The sequence below is a fragment of the Zosterops lateralis genome, assembly GCF_965231275.1.
Source record: "Zosterops lateralis genome assembly, chromosome: 15".
Classification (NCBI taxonomy): Eukaryota; Metazoa; Chordata; class Aves; order Passeriformes; family Zosteropidae; genus Zosterops; species Zosterops lateralis.
The window spans coordinates 5,503,216-5,524,118 of NC_139775.1; the positions used below are offsets into that span (position 1 = coordinate 5,503,216).

General features: G+C 39.2%; 2 protein-coding genes across 4 annotated transcripts in view; both read right to left on the bottom strand.

The window, feature by feature from the left end:
- Positions 1–77: 77 nt before the first annotated feature.
- BHLHA15 (basic helix-loop-helix family member a15) lies at positions 78–4,414 on the bottom strand. 3 transcript variants are annotated; one of them, XM_083872359.1, is made up of 3 exons: positions 4,231–4,414; positions 2,425–2,534; positions 78–2,320 (listed from the first exon to the last, which is right to left on the bottom strand). In XM_083872359.1, the coding sequence occupies exon 3, from the start codon at positions 2,282–2,284 to the stop codon at positions 1,784–1,786; it is 501 nt and encodes a 166-aa protein (XP_083728485.1). In that variant the 5' UTR covers positions 2,285–2,320; positions 2,425–2,534; positions 4,231–4,414; the 3' UTR covers positions 78–1,783. The 3 variants fall into 3 exon arrangements, with proteins under 3 accessions (XP_083728485.1, XP_083728484.1, XP_083728483.1); XM_083872358.1 differs by lacking the exon at positions 2,425–2,534 and having other exon boundaries at positions 78–2,287; XM_083872357.1 differs by lacking the exon at positions 2,425–2,534.
- A 1,298-nt stretch (positions 4,415–5,712) lies between these two features.
- LMTK2 (lemur tyrosine kinase 2) overlaps positions 5,713–20,903 on the bottom strand; it is a gene marked incomplete at its 5' end in the record, with an annotated part of 41,507 nt that continues 26,316 nt past the window's right edge. Inside the window, 7 exons of the mRNA XM_083872904.1 lie at positions 5,713–9,685; positions 10,829–11,077; positions 11,497–11,632; positions 13,230–16,137; positions 16,389–16,538; positions 17,982–18,103; positions 18,746–18,830. Of these exons, the coding sequence (XP_083729030.1) occupies positions 9,657–9,685; positions 10,829–11,077; positions 11,497–11,632; positions 13,230–16,137; positions 16,389–16,538; positions 17,982–18,103; positions 18,746–18,830 (3,679 nt within the window). The 3' untranslated portion in view covers positions 5,713–9,656. The remainder of the gene's footprint in view (positions 9,686–10,828; positions 11,078–11,496; positions 11,633–13,229; positions 16,138–16,388; positions 16,539–17,981; positions 18,104–18,745; positions 18,831–20,903) is intronic.

Below are 20,903 nucleotides of genomic sequence, written 5' to 3' on the forward strand. Positions count from 1 at the left end.
GAGGCTGAGAAATAACCAAATAACATCAACATCTCTTACCTGAGGAGGTGCTGAGTGGAGTAACTGGAAGAAAAGGCCTTGGTGTTACTGACTGACTCATTGTAATGAGTGTATAAATACAGTGAGGATTAATTTATCCACAGGGGGCAGCTGGTGAATGGATTAAAATCCAGCACTGTAATGACAAGTTATTTCTCTAAGAGACTCTGCAATTCTTTCATTAACACTTGAGTACAGGAAGGGCTTAATCACATTTATTTTAATGTGAAAACATTTCAACAACTAAGAAAATTCCAGTTGAGGCAGGATCCAAATGTTTTCTCCAGTAAGGCAACCACATGTATAAACGATGGTGTTGTTCTACATCCATATGTTCTACATATGGATTGCTGTGGTGAAGAAAGATAATTCACATCCCCTACCAGCCTGTGTGAGAAAGCTCACCTTTCACTCTGAATTACACTGTCATCCCCTCAGCTGTGCTGCAGCAAACTACAAACACACTTCATCCTGCAAAGTGCAGCACAATCCTTTGGTGATGGATCTGATAAATCCTTCCTCAGCCCCCATTCCTCCTTGGACAGGCCTCCTCTGCAGGAAAAGGGCCACACCACAAACCATTATCAATCCTAGTGATGCATGAGGTGCCCAATGTTTCCTGTGACATCAGAGCACAGAGCAGCAGCCTCTTGCTCCATGGGACACATGGGGAGGGGGAGCAGTGACATGGGGACTCCACGGGCACCACACTTCCAACTGAAGCCACTCCAGCTTCATATGCCCCAGGTATGAGAATACAAGAGGAAATGAGAATTCCTCAGTGACATAAAACTTTTTACCACAGAAGGGGATAGGGGGAGCGGAAAAAAAGTGCTCATTTTCCTTTTTGAAGAGTTTCTGCTTCATTTATTGTTTTATAGAATCAGAATCTAACACTAACCCAGAAAGCACCTGACCACATCACAGGCTTCATGAGCAAATAATTTAAACTGGCCAAAGCACTGTCTAACTTAAGACTATACTAAAGCATTTTTATCATTGTCTTGGCAAAAGTAAGTAATTTGTCCCTTATTTATTATTTGTATTACAATGGCACCCAAACTAAAGAAAATCTCCATGAGGCCAAATGCTCTGGAAACAGATCAGAACTGTCCTTACTCTAGAGAGCTTACAATCTAAGAAGGCTTTGCAGATGTTTGCATGAACAGATCTTTTTATGCCTTGCAAGGTTCAAAATTTACCAGGGCAGATCCACAGAAGTTAAATACCAAGAAAAATGTTCAGATTTGGTGACCAATTTCCCATATGTGCCATTTCAGTCACCAAGTCAGTCAAATGCTGTCATCAATTTTGATCTCTTTAGCACAGTAGATGACTCATTGAAAGGCTGGTGAACAGAGCTACAGCCAAAATTCTCAACATCCTCCAAGGAACCCAGGTGACACAGACCTAAAGGATCAACTCCACTCTCTCGACTCCAGGCTAATTTTCAGAAGTTATTAAATCACTATTTTCAAGTCAACTCCAGTGTTACAGGATAGGTTTCCAGACCCTGGCACGCCACACAAGCACAGTCCTTATGCTCTGAAAAATTCTGGGGGTTTAAGGTAATTTTCTAATGTGCCATATAAACTATAGCCATGAGTACTACCTGTTTGTATTTTTAAGAAAAAAGAGACTGGAGGCAAAAATAATCTCTTTATATCTCTAGGTAATAACATGTATTATGATGTAAGAAGGAAAGTAATAGCTGGCAGTTGGTGTTTTGGCTGAAGTCATGAATCTATGTGGAATATTTCTGTAGATGTTCCTCATGGTCATCCTCCCCATGCTGCTGTTGATAATGCTGGTACAGTTTGGATCCCCAGGCTCCCCCCACCCCTTCCACTGCTGGAAAGTGTCCGTTGGACATATTGAGTATAATGGAGGTCAGGGATTTAATGTAATTTTTGGCCAGCGTGAGAGTCTCTATTTTGGAAAGCTTGTTCTCGGCCCTCACGTGAGGGATCACCTCCCTCAAGGCCTGGAAGGCATTGTTGAGCTTATGCATCCTCTGCCTCTCACGCTCGTTGCTCTCCAGTCTCCTCAGGAGCCTGTCCTTACTGCTCCAAGGCCGTTTGCCTCTGCCTGTGGGCATCTTGCTGCTCTCCTTGTTTCCCCCACTCCTCCTTTCTTTGCGTCGCAAACATTTCACTAGTTCCTTTTTTCTCACTGACGGCTCTTCTGAAAATGCTTCTTTGTCAACAGTTTGCCTTTGTTTCTTCCCTTTGGTTTTAGTCTTCATGTTCTGTTGAATGGACTGGTATTAATTATCAATGTGCTGTAAAAACATAACACGAATATTCAGCTGGGAGGAGAGCTGGCAGAGGGAGCAGAGGGCAAGTGAATGGCGCCAGTGAAACAAAGATGCAGTGAATCACCTACTGGTGAGAAACAGATGCCTCCCCTTTCATAGAAATAAGCCTCAAAGCAGAGAGATTTTTCCTTTATCACTGTACGTAAGAGAAAATGGTCTCCAAGTTGATCCAGTCTTTCTGCAGAAAAGTGAACCACAACTCAAAAAAATATGCAGAGTACAAGTCAGTCAGGTTTGATAACACATCGCTTCTGTTTGATCTCTTATGCTGCTGTTGTCTCCCAGCTCCTCACTACCTCATGTTATAATAAAACCATGCACCAATGTACATATGCTGGCTTTAGGGGGGGTATTAGATGGACCCTCAGGTTCTTATTCAAAGTAATTTCTCCTTGAACTCCTGGTAATTAGATTTTGTAGGCACAGGTTTCCACTGCGAGAGGAGTCCACTAGAGGGAAACATGGCACACTCCCAGCGAGAAGCTCTGAGCCAGCCTAGTGTTTTCAGCTGCAGCATTTCTGTGTTCTGGGCTAGTCCCCATCACACACACACACAAAAAAGCCCTTCCCTCTTCCAACAGCAATCCAATAATGGCAGGGCTTAATTGCAGTGACTGCCCCAAATCAACCGCAGCAGAGCAGGCTAAGTTATCCAAAAAGACACAGAAATGTTCCTTCCTCTGCATTAGATGACAGCATTGATATTTTACCCCCCTCAGCCCATATTCTGTGCCCACACTACATCTGAAGGGAACAGCACCACAGCAACCCTGCCTCTCGCACCAACGATCAGTGTTACTAAGAGACATTCCTAAAATATGTTCTTTCCACAGCCTTCCAGTTCATGTAGTCATAAAAAGGTTTCATCTAACCAAAATATATTTTATGCCAATGCTATTGTAGGAGCAGTTGGTGAGCCAATAAAAAAATGAAGGAAAAAGAAGAAAGAAAACCTAGTCACAGATGTGAGACTGTTCCAGTATAAGACATCAGCCTTAGCTGGAGCAGGTGGTGGCACGTCCTGGCTGGCTGTGGTAAACACCACCTGCTGTCTCGTTTCTCATTTCTTTAAAGCCAAGTTCAGCTGCTGGGCTTGCACAGTGACTCAGTTCTCTGCCTGTGAGGACATCCTGGCCATCTCCAGGTTCCTTACTACCAAAAAGGCAACTTTACCAAACAGGACAGGAATTCACAAAGCAGCTGGTTTAGGGTAGCACCCAGGTGATGACAGCTGAAAGACAGCACCAAGCAGCTTGTGTTGTGGGAGCCTAAAAAAATGGTAGAGACAGGTATCTTCAGCGAGAAAACAGGTCCAAAGGCAAGCACCAGGTTTGTTCTGGACCCTTTGTGTAAACACACTTGGCAGAAAAGGCACAGCTACAGGACAGCACAGAGGAGAGGGAGCTTCCCTGCCCAAGCACAAGAAGCACTGCTGGGGAGTGCTGCTGTTTGGAAAAAAACAGCCCACAAGACTTGGTGAAGAGAGGGTTCATGGAGGCAGCCAAGAAAGTTGGAAGACTATCCAAGGGAAAGGAAGCTTCAGCAAACTGTGAGAGCAAAGCAGTCTTTTAACCTGCAGGCTGGGCAAAAACAAGTGGGGTATCATGGGACAACAAGGTGCCTAGCTGGCAGGTTTGCTCTCAGACTGCCACTGCTGTAACCCAGAGAAGTACCTTACAGAGCCCCAGCTCAGCTGCTGGGAGTCCCTGAAAGGTAGTATGAAAGTGTGCAAGGAGAAAACAGATTGTGGAGGGATCAGGAGCAACAGATTGGAGTGCTCAAGAGAAACCAAAGAGAAAGAGCTGCCAAATACCAACGCATTTAACACCCTCTGCAGTCTACCAGGGCTGGCATCCCTCTTCTCTGCGACTTACCACTCCACCAGCTGCTGAGGAGGTGCCTGGGGCCCAAGGGGCAACGCGGCTGAGACCCAGGGGGAGCCAGGAACAACAGCAGGGACTATGGGGGCAACAGGGAGGGAACGCCGCGTGTCTTCTGAGCGAGCCAGGGTCAGAGGGGCGCAGGCCCTGCCCCGGCCCGAGGAGCCCCGCAGGCAGAGGCGGCCGCGGGCAGGCGCTGCCCCGGACACGTGGCTTTAGCGGCGGGGCGGGCCCGGCGGGCGGGGGCCGCGGTCCCTGCGGGCAGCACCGGCCGGGCGGGGGCTGCGGTCCCTGCGGGCAGCAGCGGGCCGGGCGGGGGCCGCGGTCCCTGCGGGCAGCACCGGGCCGGGCGGGGGCTGCGGTCCCTGCGGGCAGCACCGGCCGGGCGGGCACCCGCACAGCCTGCCCGGGGCCGGGCACGGCCACGGCGCCCTGCCCAAGGCTCCCGCCGTGCTCGGGGTGGTCACAGGGCTGGCGGTGACACAGGGGGCAGCAGCGCGGGTGTCACCGGCACTGAGCCAGGCACGGCGCTGTCACCGCAGGAGGGGGCGGCCGGGGGCTCCTTCGGCAGGTGGAGGACAAAGTCTGTCCCAGCTCAGTTCTGCCCGGGTGCCGCAGGCTCACAGACACAGCACTGCCATCTCTCTGAGAACTTGCTGCTCATAAAGATTGCAAGTTCTCAAATTCCTTGATAATAAGTTCTGTATAAGGTGACCAGTTTAGTGCCATGGGATCTTTTGCATCTGTTCTCATTAATGACAAGCACCTTTGGTCAAATTTCAGCCCAGTAGTTATATTTTACCTAATGAAATGAAGTCATCTTGATATCAGTTTCTCATTCCCAGGTGACAACAGGTGCCATGTGAGGTGGGGGTTTCCACAAGAGGCTCCATCAATGCTGCCAGGGCTGCCCAGGGCCATCCCAACCCTCCCCGAGGGCAGAGAACACCCGCACCCTCCTGGAACAGCCTCAGCCCCTCAAAGGAGCTCCCAGTACACACCAGCGTGACATTGATTTTACCCGGTGATTTTTGATCCATTCAGCACACGCACTTAGACTGAAAAAACCCAAGCAAGTCTTCTAAGAAGAAATTCCATGAACACTGAGAAAACAACATCAACCTGTTTTCTGAATTTATAAATTTCAAAATCCCCATTCTTCCTACAGATCTTTAATTCTAGTATTAAAAGCAAAATTCAGTATTCAGAATTACACTGTTTCTGTTTTAATTATTGCTTCTCTACTGACTGTGTATGCACTTTACCTGCAATGTTCACAAGGGTGATGATACTGGAAGAATTTAAAGTTGACTACACTATTTAGTGTGGATTCATCTGCTGGGACTGTGGCTCTGAGCTTTTGGAACTCTCTCAACCTCAGGAGACTAATAAATATATCTTACAGTAGAACTACACTGCTGGCATCTGTTTAAAAATGAACAAACATACAAAGAGATTATAAATATATAACTGTATTTTATTTTTAATATTAAATATTTTTAAATTACAAGCAGTTTCTTGAATCACACTATGCATGATAATCAATATACAGTAGAAATTACAATTTAAAAATGTACACAATTTAAAGACATTTTTACCTGAAATTTCATTAACTATGATATATTGCCATAAACCTCATACCTGTATTAAATTACAATAGGAAAACCTCATACCTATGATTTTGTTACATAGTTTCTCATTTACAAATAGAATTGAACATGATATATACACACACATCAGTACCATTTATCATTTAAGTTACACCTACATCTGTGCAAGTTCAAACAATTTCATAAACAAAACTAACTGTAAGTCATATTCAAGTTTCTGAAAAACAGGCTGCTGGTATTACAAATACTTATTTTCAATAAGTTTATATGATGTTTGACTCTCCTCTAGATTTCTTCCCATTTTGTACCAAAACCATAACATGTATGACTTAAAGCTGAAGTAATTTTTTGAAGTAACTCCATTCTTATTTAAGGCTATTTCTTATAAGGCTAATGTACTTGGATTCCACCTTTCACCAACTCCAACACAAATAGCCAAGCCACTGACACCTGACAATGCTGACATTTTAGGATAGTGCTTAACCATAAAAAAAAGTCTACCAACCAGCCTCCTCTTGAAAGATTGAGTATTACATAAAAATCTGCTAAAAATACTGATTAAAAGAATGAGGCTTAAATGGCTTTCATTAGTGCATCAACAAGGATATGAAAAAAGAGTTGAATCTGCTCATTTCCATGAAAATGGCAATTTCCATAAATGCAGTTATACACAGTGTATCTGCAGCTGGGGGATTTAGGAGAGTACAGGTGTTCCCACTGAAACTGGACACTCTTGTTGCTCTCTAGGCTTCCCACTACAGATCCTAATGTCCAAATAAACTTCTTTAGGTGGGAAAAATCAGATCTTTTTAATACCTTTAGTAGCCAAATTGAGACAATGCCTTCATTATTCAAACAATCCAGGTATTCTACTAGAGAAGGAATTAACCAGTCCTCATAATAAACCATTGAAAATAGATACGTGTACTTCTAAAACAGAGACCAGGCTTAAGTAGCTAGTGCAAGAAATTACATAGAGTGTAATGAATGATTTGGAACAAATCCCCTCTTTATAATGTAACATGTTGGAATTACTGATTCATCATCATTGTGCCACTTGACTGCCAGCAGATATATAAGTATTGCTAGTAGTTGATCAGATCTTTAAATACCATTTTTTTACCCCAAAAGTTAGTTTATATTATTGCAATCCAGCCTACTGGATTACTGAAATTAAAATTCATGTTTAAGTGATCTGAGATAACTTCAAATATTTATTTCTCTTCATTGTACAGCTAAAAAGGAACATTACCTTGCTTAATATCATACACATCTAGTTTTGGAAAAAAATGCTCCTTTGGCAATTCATTAGCAATGAGTCCATTTGGACAAAGGAGTAAACTTTCACTTCCTCTGTAATATTTTCTTTAAACCCGGGTAAAGAATAAAAATCTTACATTTCCATTAAGCAAAGGAAATTCCTGATGTGCAAGATAAACATCTGATTTTCCAGAATTACAAGAAACAAAATGCACAACCAAATTACAACATTCCGGAGCATAAGCTTTTATTTAACCCAGGACTATTTTTTAAATTAAATTATTCAAAATTAAGGCTGAACTCCAGGTCTGACAGGTTTTTTACCACGCAAGGCAGACAAGCCCACATATTCTTTGCAGACTTATTATGGAGTTTCATTCTTACTATGATGAGAATTAAAGACAGATGAGATACCCTAAATCTAGCTGTATCAAGGATTTTAATGTTGGGAGTATGGAATTTCTAAGCAATAGTTTGTGCCCAAGGTCTATTACCAACATTTAAAAATATTTTCAGTAGCGCACAGCTTCCTTAAACCCTCTACAGTATATACTGTAAGCCTGTATTAAGAACTACTTGACTTTGCCTTCTAAATAATGTTTTGGGAAAGGTCCACAGGAAAATTCAGTTCCTCACTTCATACTGAAGAACAGTTCTGACTAACTCTGAACCTGAGTGCCTCATCAGAAAAAGATATCTCAATTCATTGGCAACTTCAAACATGATAACTAAATCACTCCCTTTTAATCAGTATGAAAGCCATTCTGGTTTAAGGGCTAAATAATATTGGAAAAAAGGCAGTTAACATATTCCTGCCATTTTTAAAACATACTTTAAAATCAAAATTAACACAGAGGTATACAAAAAAAAAAAAAAAAAAATCACATATCTGAGAATATCTAGTCCTCCCATCTCCATACAGTGAAAATTCTCTGGTGACTGGATCTGGACAGAGAGCAATTGAGCACTTGGACCACCATTACCTCAAGCCCTGCCAAAACAGCCACTAAAATACAAAGTACTTCATAATTCAGTGCCTTTGTATTTTAGTATAGGTAAACAAATACAAAGCCAGGTAAACTGTTCCTATCAGTGTTTCCTACAGATCTGAACCGTGTAAGGCATTCCAAGAAGTCAGGGATTTGTTTTTCAATTGAACTCACTTTGGAGTAATAATTAAGGATATCTTTTTCTGAGCAGTTTAGAGGATTAAATCAGATAAGTGCATGATAGAGCAGGAGGGTTAAGCCCCTACACTGTCTTCCCTTCCCTACAGGCTTCAGAGCAAACCTACTGTACTGCAGCCTTTGTTCAGGATGCATTTGAAGATGTAACATGGAGCTCTGCAGACATCTTAAAATGGATCTGGCCCTATAACGGGTGCCAATCTGGACATTAATCATTAATCAAAATCTTAATTGTTATAACATCACCGAGAGGTAGGTTTACCACAGGCCTCTGAAGGGAGCCCCGATCTGCAGTCGGCCAAAGAGTGAGCTTCAAAATTCACAGAATGCACAACTGAAGGGCCAAGTGTACTCAAATCCAGTCTACTGAAATTAGTCTTTTTATAAGATACATAAATTCCAGAGTTTTGTACAGCCAATTTTTCCTCTTCTTTCTCCAAGGCAGAAATTGTAGTAAAAACTGGAAGGCCCTTAATTGTGATATAGTCAGATGCTATTACAGTTTAAGCAGTCAGTAGGATCATATGGAGGAATTAAGAGACAATATCTCTTTCATCTAAAAATTCCAGAGTATATCATATATTCTTTTCCAGTTTCCTATAAAACATGAACACTAACAACCATTCTATAACCATTATCATTTTAGAAATGGTACTGAATATAAGATTTCAGCAAGTCTAACATAATACTCAGAAGTTATGTACGTTTTACAAGTACCGTGCATAGCAAAGGCTACAAAAAGGACAAATTAAACTGGATAACTGGGCCAATTCAACTTGTCTTAGTTTCCTTGAAAGATTTAAGATTTTGATTCTGTACATCATCAGGAAATAAAGGAAGAATAATCCATAGTGCAATTGTAATAAGCAAAGTAATATGTAGTGATATCTTTTTGAATAAATATGGCTCACTACTGATCAACTATCATTCATACAGTTCCATCAACACAGCCACCTGTTGCACAGGACAGTTATACACAATTCTACAACAGGTGTATGTTCAAATAGATAATGAGCTACATGGAAAAATATAAAAAGAATATTATACAATCTCATACATAAACCAGACTGTAGTGTAATTGCTTTACTTAAGTTATCTGAAAAATACTTCAAGTACTTGAAAACAGCGGCAGAATCGTCTTTCAATGAAAAGCAAAATTGCACTGATTTAAAAATACATTACAAAGTTAAATACACATTCAAATTAATGTCCTGATTTAACATTGCTTTCAGTGTTTACTTCCATTTCTCAATACTTCTTGATTACCTGTGTTTCTCCAGGGGGATCCAGAGTTTAGATAAAGAAGTTTCAAACACAAAGTCTATGTGTTTTATGTATGGAGTCCAAGCAAGTTTAAATTGATTTAATCTTTTTCTCCATCTTCACTGCTTCCTATTAGTAGAGGAAAGGTCATAAGATACAGTGAGATTCTTCTGCACAACCCTCACTTCTTTGTAAGACTCTTGCTAGAACTTGGCATTCTGCTGTTTTGCCCTTCCAAGTTTTGGTTAATTTTTCCCTACACTTTCAACCTCTGTAAACATTTGGTTCATTTATTCATAGACATCTGCTTCAATCACACAGTTCAATGTCACTTCTTAGGACACATAAGGCAACATAGGATCTCCAAAATATTCTCTCTTATCTCTAAGTTACTAAGCAGCAAATATTATCTAATCAATAAGCACAATACAAGAACAATACAACTCTATATAACGCTGATTACATATTTATAGACATTGACCATTAGCAAGGCTCTGCAATCAGTAATATTTATTTTTAATAATGCAATGTGTTATCAAGATTAATAATATGCTAAAGTGATTCAAGTGTGCTTATTTTTGCTTCTCTTAACCCTCAAAAATGTATCAAAGGTTAAAAAAGCCTTTGGTTACTGACAAGAAGGCTTGTTAATAAACACTGTTAGTACTCAATATTGCTCTGGACAGATTGTTTGGCTCTCCTAACAAAAGCTATTCTATTCACACCTCTAGAAAATATGCTGCAATTCTCAAGAGAATGTCAATAATACAATGTCTAAAAAGCAATATGACATGAAACTAAAGTGTAAAATAAGCTTACACAATAATAGCAGAAACATTATATTTCTGCTCATAATCATCCTCATCCTGTGCAATGAAAAGACAATTGTGACTTGAGACACTGCAATACCCAGAATTAATAAATGCCATAGTGTGGCAGTTGCAACAGCAGTGCTTCATGATTGCAAAGGTTTCATTTATACAAATACAGCACTTGGGTTTTTAACACAAAAACTGAGAGCCTGTCCTGTAAATGTTCCACAGGCTGTTCAACCACAACTTTGTACAGCTTGGATGCAAATAATCTCATTCTCCATGGAAAATTATGTCTTAACTGAAATGCAAGACCAGACCTAAACTTTTATAGTGTTAAAAACGTACTTCCACATTTGGTATTTAAGTAGAACAAGACTAGTTGTATCTGTTACTTTTATCTTTACCTACTGGTTTTAATTTGTATCTTTAAAGTAATTATTATAACTAAATCACTTACCTCCTTGCTCAATATCGGAATCTGTAAGATGTGTAAGAGAAAAGCTTGCCATGTTTGCAGGAGAAATGGAGAATCTGGAATAAGGGGATGAATGTGACCAGTTCTGATCAAGAGTCCGGGAAGGTGGAGGTGGAGAGAAGTATTTTGATGGCTGAAGGGGTGCTTTAGAACCAATGAGACTATTAGCTGCCTTGGATATAAAGGATGGCTCTGGAGAAGAGAAGTCATCGTCCCACTCAAAACCCCCACCTTGGGGAGGAAAATAAAAAAAAAAAAAAGAAGAAAGAAGAAAAAAAGCAGCATTACAGTAATGTAATGTAAGGTCACCCAGAGTTGTACAAGTAGACTGGAAAACTGCATTAACCCCAAATAAAACCTGTAACCCTGGGCAGGGTTCTAGCCCAGAGAGTCACAAAGATTCGTCACCCAGTTTGGCTGCCTCTCAGGCAACCCTGGACACATCAATATATAAACAACCAGTATAATATCCAGCTTTGCTTCTCAGGAATAAGGCAATCTGAGCCCAGCTGCAGTGTGTGCTTAGGATGCAAAATTGACACCAACATGGTCCAGTGAATTTACAGATCACATATAGTTTAATGACTTTTCATGAAAGGCTCTGCATAAAACAGTCTCGTCCTCTGCTGTGCATAAATATATTCATGTACCTTCTTCATCTGTTGAGCTTTCTGAATTTGCAAATCTGTTTAAGTAACCAGGACTGGAAGATGGAACAGGAGAGCTGCCAGCACCTTCCCCGTTCACGTCTATCCCACGGCTTCCCAGCTCCTTCGTTGGTGTTTCCTAAGGCAAACAAAGTCACTTTTTTAACTCTTTTTACACAATGTCTCCGTGCCTTCAGATGCCAGCACCCACAAATACACTCCCCCATCGTACCATCAAGTCAAATGTGGAAATTAAAAGGTCTGTAAACTGTTACAACAACACAACCAGACTTTGAGTTACAGATTAGCACATGCACACACTTCTAAAGAAAGCTGCATCAAATCGACGCTAAAATGCACGCAGGAAATTACTATTTAAATATTATTTATGATATAAAATGGTTTCATGTTTCTAGGAACAAAGAATAAAATACCTTCCAATTGAAAACAGTTCCCATATCAGCTTAACATGGGTAGGGGTTTTTTTTCCTCTTTAATAAAGCCTTATCCCGACATTTTATTTTTTTTAATCCCCTAATCATGTTCAGGATAAAGAGACAGACTTTGTACAGCCGGTACTGGAAGCAGCCAACATTTTATCAGTTATTGTAATAAAAAGTAAAGAGTTCAACAACTAAAAACAGTTCAAACACAGCTGATTTCTTCCTTCCTCTCTGACAAAAGGATTACTATTCTACAGGCTGCCTAAACACAAATAAATCACCTATGTTTTCTATTCCAAAACACAGTTAACTCTAATATTTATGTGCGTCATCATAAGCAACATTTCCAAAGCTTGACAATGTGACTGTTCTTTTAAACTCACTGGACTAGTTTAGTCGCCACAATGCTAGAATACAATCCCCTCTGTATCCAGTTACAGAAGTTAAAAATTGATAAAGCTGATAGGGAAACAAAAGTAACCTTGAATTTTATAAGCAGATGACTGTGTCACTGACCATGAATCCCACAGGATTAATAAAAATTAGCATTACCATCTAAATACTGTTCTCATCTTTGATTATGATCTTAGATAAATTTACCTTAGTGCTACCTAACATAAGATTCAGAGTTAGGTTTTCAGTTTGAGTTTTGGGGTGGTTTTTTTTGTTTAATTATTGGCTTTTTTTGCTTTCTTCCTTTCTTTTATAAAGCATCTTAAAGACTTCAAACTCATAAACAGATAAACTGCTTCTATAAAGTTACAACAATATTCTGGCAAAATACAATAATTAAATCTTGTCCATAGCAATGCTGCTTTGCATATTCAAATTAAACACATCTTATAAACAGCAGAAAAACATCACTAAAACCATGTTTTATTCAGCACATGCAATCAAGGGTCCAACAGCAATGGAGATTCAGGTTCTGGCAACCAAAGCAAAACCCTCCTTCACTTCCAACTAGTGCTGCTATTCTACCAGCAGCACACAACTGCACTTACCCAAGTCACAAAGTTCTTTTTTCTTTATATATAAATATGATTACTTTATATATATATATATATATATATATATATATATATATATATATTCTTATATAGTCTTAATTTATGAAGAGATAATAACCCATATCATAAATAAGCTGTAATCCTGCCAAAACAAGAAAGGTACTTCTGTAACAAGGTTTTCCCAAATATTAAGCAATTTATTAAATTACTCCTTGTTTAAAGAAAAACAACAACAAACAAACAAAAGCTAACAAAAACTTAACTTAGTAATTAAAAAGAAGGGTACCTGATCAAACAAATAGACTGTCACATCATCAAAGAACGTTACAGCCTTTTTCTCATCTTTCCAAATTTCAGGCTGCCTTTCATTAAGAGGTTTTGGAAGTTTCAACAAGCTTCTCAAATGTTTTCCATCATCTTTGTCAGTAACTATCTCAGGTACTTGATGAACAGTTTCATCTTCACTGTCAGAACTCAGACTATGCATATGAAAAGTCCTCATGTCGTCCTCAGAATCACTGTTTTCATCTTCCTCATCTGCATCATCGCCGTCTTCTAAATCAAGCATTCCAGACACGCTGAGTTTGCCGAGGTATTTTCCTTCAATATCTGGCTCTTTCAATTTTTGTCCTTCCATGTGATAGAAGGACTTCTCACTGTTGCTCAGATCTAAAGCCATGTTGTGCACAGGCTTCAAGTCTCTGTGTGAAAGAAGTTCTGAAGTGTTAGTGCCAACGCAAGACACACTTTTATGGGAAGCCTCAGAGAGTTTTATTTCATCCCTCAGGTTACCTTCCATCACTATTTCCAGGGATGTCAGAGTTGCCTCAGTCCACTCATCAGGACACCCCTGCGTTCTTTCATCCATCTCTTGGATCTCTAAATTGTGGTTTAGTTCCAGTTTCGAGTTTTGATTATCATCATCCTGGTAATTCCTCACATCACACATTTGCTGTCTCTCTTCAAAACTAGAAACCTCTTCAGTGTGATTCTCTCCTCTGTTGGAGGAAACAACACACAGAGTCTCCCTGGACAGATTTACAGACTCTTCTGGTTTTTTATCTGGTTCAGAATCATTATCAGAGAAATAGGCTGAGTCCCTGTAAGAGTTTTGATTTCCACCCAGAAAAACCACTGGGGTTATTTCACAATTACTGTTGACTGCATCCAAACAAGCTGCTGCTTCTGACACAATGATGACTGGGTTAGAAGGCAAAGCACTGACACTGCTCTCGCTCACAACACACAGAGCAGTATCAGCGCTGGAAGCATCCTCAACAGGGACATGGGAACTCCATTCTGGAGATTCCAGGTTTTCTGTTTCATAGCCACTGTCAGCAGGTTTATCTGGTGGCAAAAGTTTCTGAGGACTTTGAGCCTGTAAAGATTCTAAAACCTCATTTACATCTAAAGAATCCAAAGAATCAGGTGTCTCTAAGGTTTGTTCTACAGCTTGTATAGGAGATGGGCTGTCTTCCAAAAGACTATCCTGACTTGTACAATCTGAAGCAGCAACAAAAATTGAGGTCACCTCTTCTGGAACATCCTTACAGTTCTCAAAATGATTTGATGTTTCTTGTATTTCCTCCAATAAACATTCATTTTTTTTTAATATGGGAGAACTATCTTGCAAGTTTCTTTTCCTGTCTTCCTGATCATTACATTTTTCTCTATCAAAAGTCATTTTATCAGCCTTGAAAAGCATTCCCTGTTTCATCTGTGCATCACACTCATCTGTTTCAACAGCAACACTATTATAGGGACTGTTTCCAACATTTTTATTTTTGGCATTATAAGATAGCTCTTCTTGACAGAGAACATCAGTGTTATAGGACATGACTTCATTCACTTCTACATTTTGAAATTTCCCCTCATCCTTCAAATTAGGAGGATTTGAACAGTTGTCACAAGAATTACGTGCTGTGGGTGGACTAGAGGATGCCTGAATCTCTACAGGAGTCTGAGACTGGGAACTGGGATCTTTATTCATTGTCACTGGGTTAAAATTTTCATCTTTGATTGTTTTAAGACTTTCATGTATTAAAGAAAAGACCTGTGCACTTTCAGCCAGCACAGGCTCAGGCTCTACTGAGTTTCTTTTTGAGGTTTCTAATATACTTTTTAGAACATCATCTGAGTTTTGCCCAAAATCACTGCTGGTTTTGTTAGGCAATAACCCTGTTAGTAAGTTTTTCTCTTGAAGAAATAAGAAGTTATCAGTAAGTTCTTCTAAAGTTACCAGGTCTGACTGGTTAGAGATATTTTCACATAGGGAAACTGTTTCATTTTCAGAAGCATGACTAGAATGCTCCTTTTCAGAACAGTCTACTGCCTTTCTAGCATCTGTATTTAAGTTCAAAACAGCCGGTTTAAAGTCTTTAGGAGAACCATCAGCAAACCCAAGTATTTTTCTACTTGTCAGTTCTTCTGATCTATCCATGTCATTAAATATATTCTGGAAAGGACTTTCTGGACTACTAGTAGCAGGCAAAAATTCCTCTTTAGGATCTGTATTGTAGTGGAAGAAGTCCCCATCAGTACTAGATTCTTCAACATCAAGATCCCTGAGAACCGTGAAATGAGAACTTTTTTCTTGTACAGCTTCTTGATGATCAACTTCTGTTGTTAATACAACTGATTGGTTATCAAAATTCATGCTGCAGCCACTTCCTTTTTCCTCTAACTGGATATAGTAGTCATTTCCAACAGAAAGTTTGTGTGCATCAAACACAGGTAACACCCCAGGGACAGAAAGTGATGCCTCTTGACCACTTCCATCCTGTGCTCCTGGTCCTTGCTCTGAAAGTGACCTCTCAAAAACCTCCACTGGATAGAAAATACTTGTGTAGGTCATGGCTTCATCAGGATTCACATGACCACATTCATCAAAGTGATCGTGTTTAGCTGCCTCCCAGATGTATTCAAAGCTCAGACCATGGCTTGTTTCAGTTACAGTCAGAACCTCCTCCAGCTCATGGCCAAGTCTATCTCCTGTGAAGTGATCCAAGATTGGGAATGCAGAATTACTTGCTTCTCTATTTGAGGTGTTTGGTTTCAGAGCATTCCACTGCTGTTCAAAATCAATCTCCGAGTCCCTTTGGCTTTGCATGCGGAGGTAAGTTAAAAGTCTGTGCACTTCTTCTGCCGTCGGTCTCTTTTCTGGAGGCAGCCAACAGAACTGCAGAACTTCATACCTGTGCAAATGAAAACATGTTTCAATAGGTGTCACAATGAAAAGGAATTTAAAGAATTCAGATACCTAACAAGTCTCAGAGTAACCAGTATCACAGGCAGGAACTTCCATCTCTAGCAAGTCCTTTTACTCCCTTTATCTAGGGTTTGTTCACTGAGTTTCCTTGTAGCAATTTCAATGTATTTAAGAGCTGAGTCATTTGAGAAACTTCTTCAGCAGCTTTAAGAATAAATAAAAACATTTAAAGCTTACCATCTATCAGAGTATGGCTGCTCCAGACGTGGCTTGAAGGGTTTAACCTGCTTCTCCTTGATGACATGGGTTAGGACTTCCCTGTCAGAGAAGTCTGAGTAAGGCCGAGCACCATTCTCAAACAGCTCCCATAACGTCACACCCAGGGACCTGTAAAAGAGCAGCAAACACCTGGGCATTCTCTGAACTATTTTAGAGCAGCTTTCCTAAGAAAGGTTATACAAAGCATAACTGGCAAAAAGAAATAAATACTATTCCCCATTGTCTCTAGAATAACTTCAGAACTTGTTAATTCATTTTGACAGAATGCTAAAATCCTGAAGAATAAAGTTTTTTGAAGGCAACAAAATATAGATGGTCTCAAATTATTTGATCATGGAAAATCCCCAAATATAATAAAATATTATCTTTTCAATAATTCAAAAAATAAAAAAATATTGTTATATTTTTATATGATGCACAGAAATGAGATTTTAAAACTTTATAGTTAGTCCAAGTGAAGAGAAAAAGCTTTCATGAGAAACTGCAGTTATAGGTCAAACTGCTAGAGAATTCATCTTCGTTCCAGAATTCATAGAATTCCTTACTGGCAAGCTGCAGTGGTCAAAAGCTGCCTTTGCTCAGTGCTACACCTGTACTGTATCCAACACTAATAGCATTTTCACTGATTACAGTCAATGCCAATCTTCAGAGAATCCTTCTGTGCTCAAAATGCAAAGTAACTGACTCTGCACGTAGAATAGTTTAGATTGGAAGGGGTGTCTGGAATCATCTAGTCCAAACCTGTTCAAAGCAGCTCTGCATTAGAGGCACTAAAATACAAGTTGGAAACTTTAAGATCTTGGCTGCTTGTAGTCCAGATGAACAGCGTGAGCTGAGGAAGCCTCCTTGGAGGATGGAAGCAAATTAGCTTTTACATAATTTCTATACACCCCACTTGCTTTTTGCATCCCTACTTTCAAAACACCAAACAAAGCCTAGTTTACTATTTAATATCTTTTTAATATAAAGCAGGAATTAACTACAACGTTTTCAGAAGTGTTAGCCTAATCCACAATTTCTATTATCCAAATTTCTTGGGGCTTGAGAACTGAAGTGGAACTTGGCAATTTCAAAAATGTTCATCTTCAAGAGTTCACCAGCCATTGTCTATCAGCTCTTTGGCAGCAGAAACCATCAGTTAATTGCTGCTATCAAATGTTGCAGCAAAAATGCAGCATTTTAATTAAAATGCCAATGTTCTACCAACTGAACTTCATCAGGCTCTAGCGGGATCAACTTTTTATGTCACTCACAGCTACTTATTCTTCAAAAAAATCACTTCCCATTTCTTTCCTTTATAAACATCTGAAGGTATTTTTATTAATATAAACACTTAGTATTCTGCTAAATATTTTTGCTTGCTCCAATTTTCTCTCAACAGATTTCTAAGCATCTTTCCAAAGCAGGATATAGTTTCAGGTTTACAGAGATTAACATACTGTACATCTGATGCATCAGGCTAAATATTTAAATATTATTTACTCCTTCATGTAACATCTGAAAATATGTTCACAAATCTCGCACAGAATTTTTTTTAAGCCTTCTACATACCATATGTTACTGTATTTATTTTGCTCTGCTGATAATAGTCTGTCTTGAAAACTTGTTACTAACTCAGGTGCAGTCCATCGTAGAGGAACAAATTTCTTCTCATCTGTCTCAATATAATCTTCCTAAATTATTGATAAAAATTAAGAAAAGAAAAAAATTGGATAAAGGTTGAACATACATTGGACCAACTTCCAGACAGTGACAGTCCTTTCCTTAATATGCCTTTATGTGATGCCTAAGTACAAAAATTAGAATTTAAAAAAATAATCCCATTTTCCCCAAGTAGCAGAGAATAATGCTAAGAAGGAAAGCCATCCATTGGTCACTGCATAGCAGATGTTTGAACGCAAATTTCTTGTTTAAGGTTTGGTACTTACAAAATGTTTTAATTAATGTCTTAAATTTTTTACTTTCTTGATATACTTTAATATTTTGAATATTTTCATTAAGAAATCTGAACTTTTCTTTCAAATGTGTCCTTAAAACACATTAAAATTAGTTTGTTCATATTATAGGATTACTGTAAATAGGACCAAAAAAGGGTAGATTGAGCTGAACATTCCAGAGGCATAAACTCTACTCATCTCTAGAAAGGTACCTGTTCTGGTACATGAACTTGCTACAGTTATTTGCCAGTAATACTTTGAAAGTTCATTATTCTAATAAAGGACAATCCAGTATCAGTTTACAACTTTCAAGCATGCTTGTTCTAACCTTGGCCCCTGAATTCTTTAAAAAAGTGGTCCATGACAAGATTAACTTACCTTATACCTGCTGAATCCTATACCGTAATCTCCTACTTTAACATTTAAATCCGACGTAAGGAAACAATTCCGTAAGGCCAAGTCACTGCAAATGCAAACAAATAAACAGTGAGACAAACCAGGAGATCTTCAATGCAAGTTCATACAAATGGGTTAACAGAAGTGATAATTCTTGGAACAGTTAGGTGACAGTTTGAAGTATCAAATGAAAAACCAAGAAAACTATTTTTAAAAAATTAGAATCTAAAAATCAAGGACTTAGACAAAGTTCCAGGTTACAGTTACAAGGAACAGGAGGAGATCAGTAACAAAACAGTGCTAAGGATTCAGCATCCACTCTAGATATACTTCAGCAATCCCCTGTGCATGAGCTGTAGGCTGATCCCATAGACCTAAATCCTACTGAAGACTGAGGCAAGCTGGGTGCAAGAAAGGTGTGCTCCTGGAGCTCCCTTCCTGATCCTCTTCTGAGGAAATTCTAAAAGACCAACCCATATGCAGCACAAACCCAAGCATAGGAACAGGGGAGAGTAATTTCTAAAGTGCAGTCATGATCTAAACCAAATATTAAGATAATTTTCTTGTTGCTTACATTTTTATTAAGTTTTAGAACCTACACATGCCAACAATTGATTCCGTGTCTCACTGGAATACTGTGGCCACTACAGTTCTATACAAACACTCATCACTTCCAGAAAAAACAAACACTGACAGGGTTTCTCTTTAGAGAGGATTTATTGGACAAGATCTGTTTTGTGGCCAAAAGGCTGTGACTTCCCTCAGGCACCCCCACTGCTTCAAAGGAGAATCAGTTTAGAGCCACAGAACCAAGCAGACTCTGCATTAAGGAATCCAAAGAAAACTAAACAGTGACAAGGCAATAACATGTAAAGATTCATACAAAAACCCTAGACTATTATGCTGCCCTGTACAAAAAAAGTTCAAGCTGCAGTCACTTCTCTAGAGCAGTGGTGTAAACTCTTAAGCATTCAAACTACACACAGTATTTACATGCAGTTACTTCATTCTGCTCACAATCCTCTCATGGAGATTACGTGGGCTCTTCACATGCTACAGTGACGCCACCCCTCTTCACACCTATCACTGCATGGCTTGCATTTTAATTGCCATAAGCAAAATATATCAGCAATTCAGATTAGATTTAAATAATAATTTACAATATGATACTGAGCAACCAGTAATATCTTACATCTACAGTTAAGTTCCTTAAGTAACAAACACATACATTACACATGAACCAGAATTAGACAGTCTTCAAAAAAAACCATCAGAAAAAGTAATATATTTCATAGAAGTCCTCCAATGAACAAAACACAAAGTTCTGGAATAGACACAAATTTGCTTCCAGTTTCTACCATAAACCAGACCACAAATACTTACAGACCAGCAGTGCTGCTGTAATAATACAAAGAAGCAGTTTTAGGAAACCCAACATGCAAACTCAGAAATTTATGCAAGTTTAATGAAGCTGGAACTGTGGCTGTGACAGCAAAGAGCTCAGCAGACTAATTGCTCAAATATTTCACTTCTCAGTTTCACAGAGGGGATGAGGCAATTAAGTGCCTTGGAAGAACTCTACCTTTGCTTCTGTTGGCTTAAAAAAAGCCTCTGCTTTTTTCCACACAAATTTTCACACAAATGGTGTGAAAGCCACAGCTTGTCTGCTGCAAAGAAAAATGATGATGTTTTCCTTTCCAGAGTCATTGAACTACACAGGTCAGAAACACATCTATAACCTTCAAGTATGTCCCAGAGTTTGCCAAATTGTTTTACACTATTTAAATAAATGTCCTGGAAGAGAAAAATTGTTGGCTGCTTGAATTTACCACTAACAACAAAATCACTGATGCTGGAGCTTTACCACTTACTCTGACAGCATCAGGATAGTGTTGCTAGAAGTAAACATTACAATGAGAATCTTGCAGATCCACAGATTAATTATTTACCGAGTTTATCTGTATTTCACTGAACATGTACTGTTAAATTTAATACCTATAGAGCCATGCTGCTGCAAGAGAAGAAACTGATCCCTCCATTAGACGGGTACAACTGGTATTACCTTCAAGTCATTTGAAATTGTTAAATGGGTTAAAAGAAGAGCTCTGTTCATCAGCCACCAGCTGAGTCCAGGCTTTGG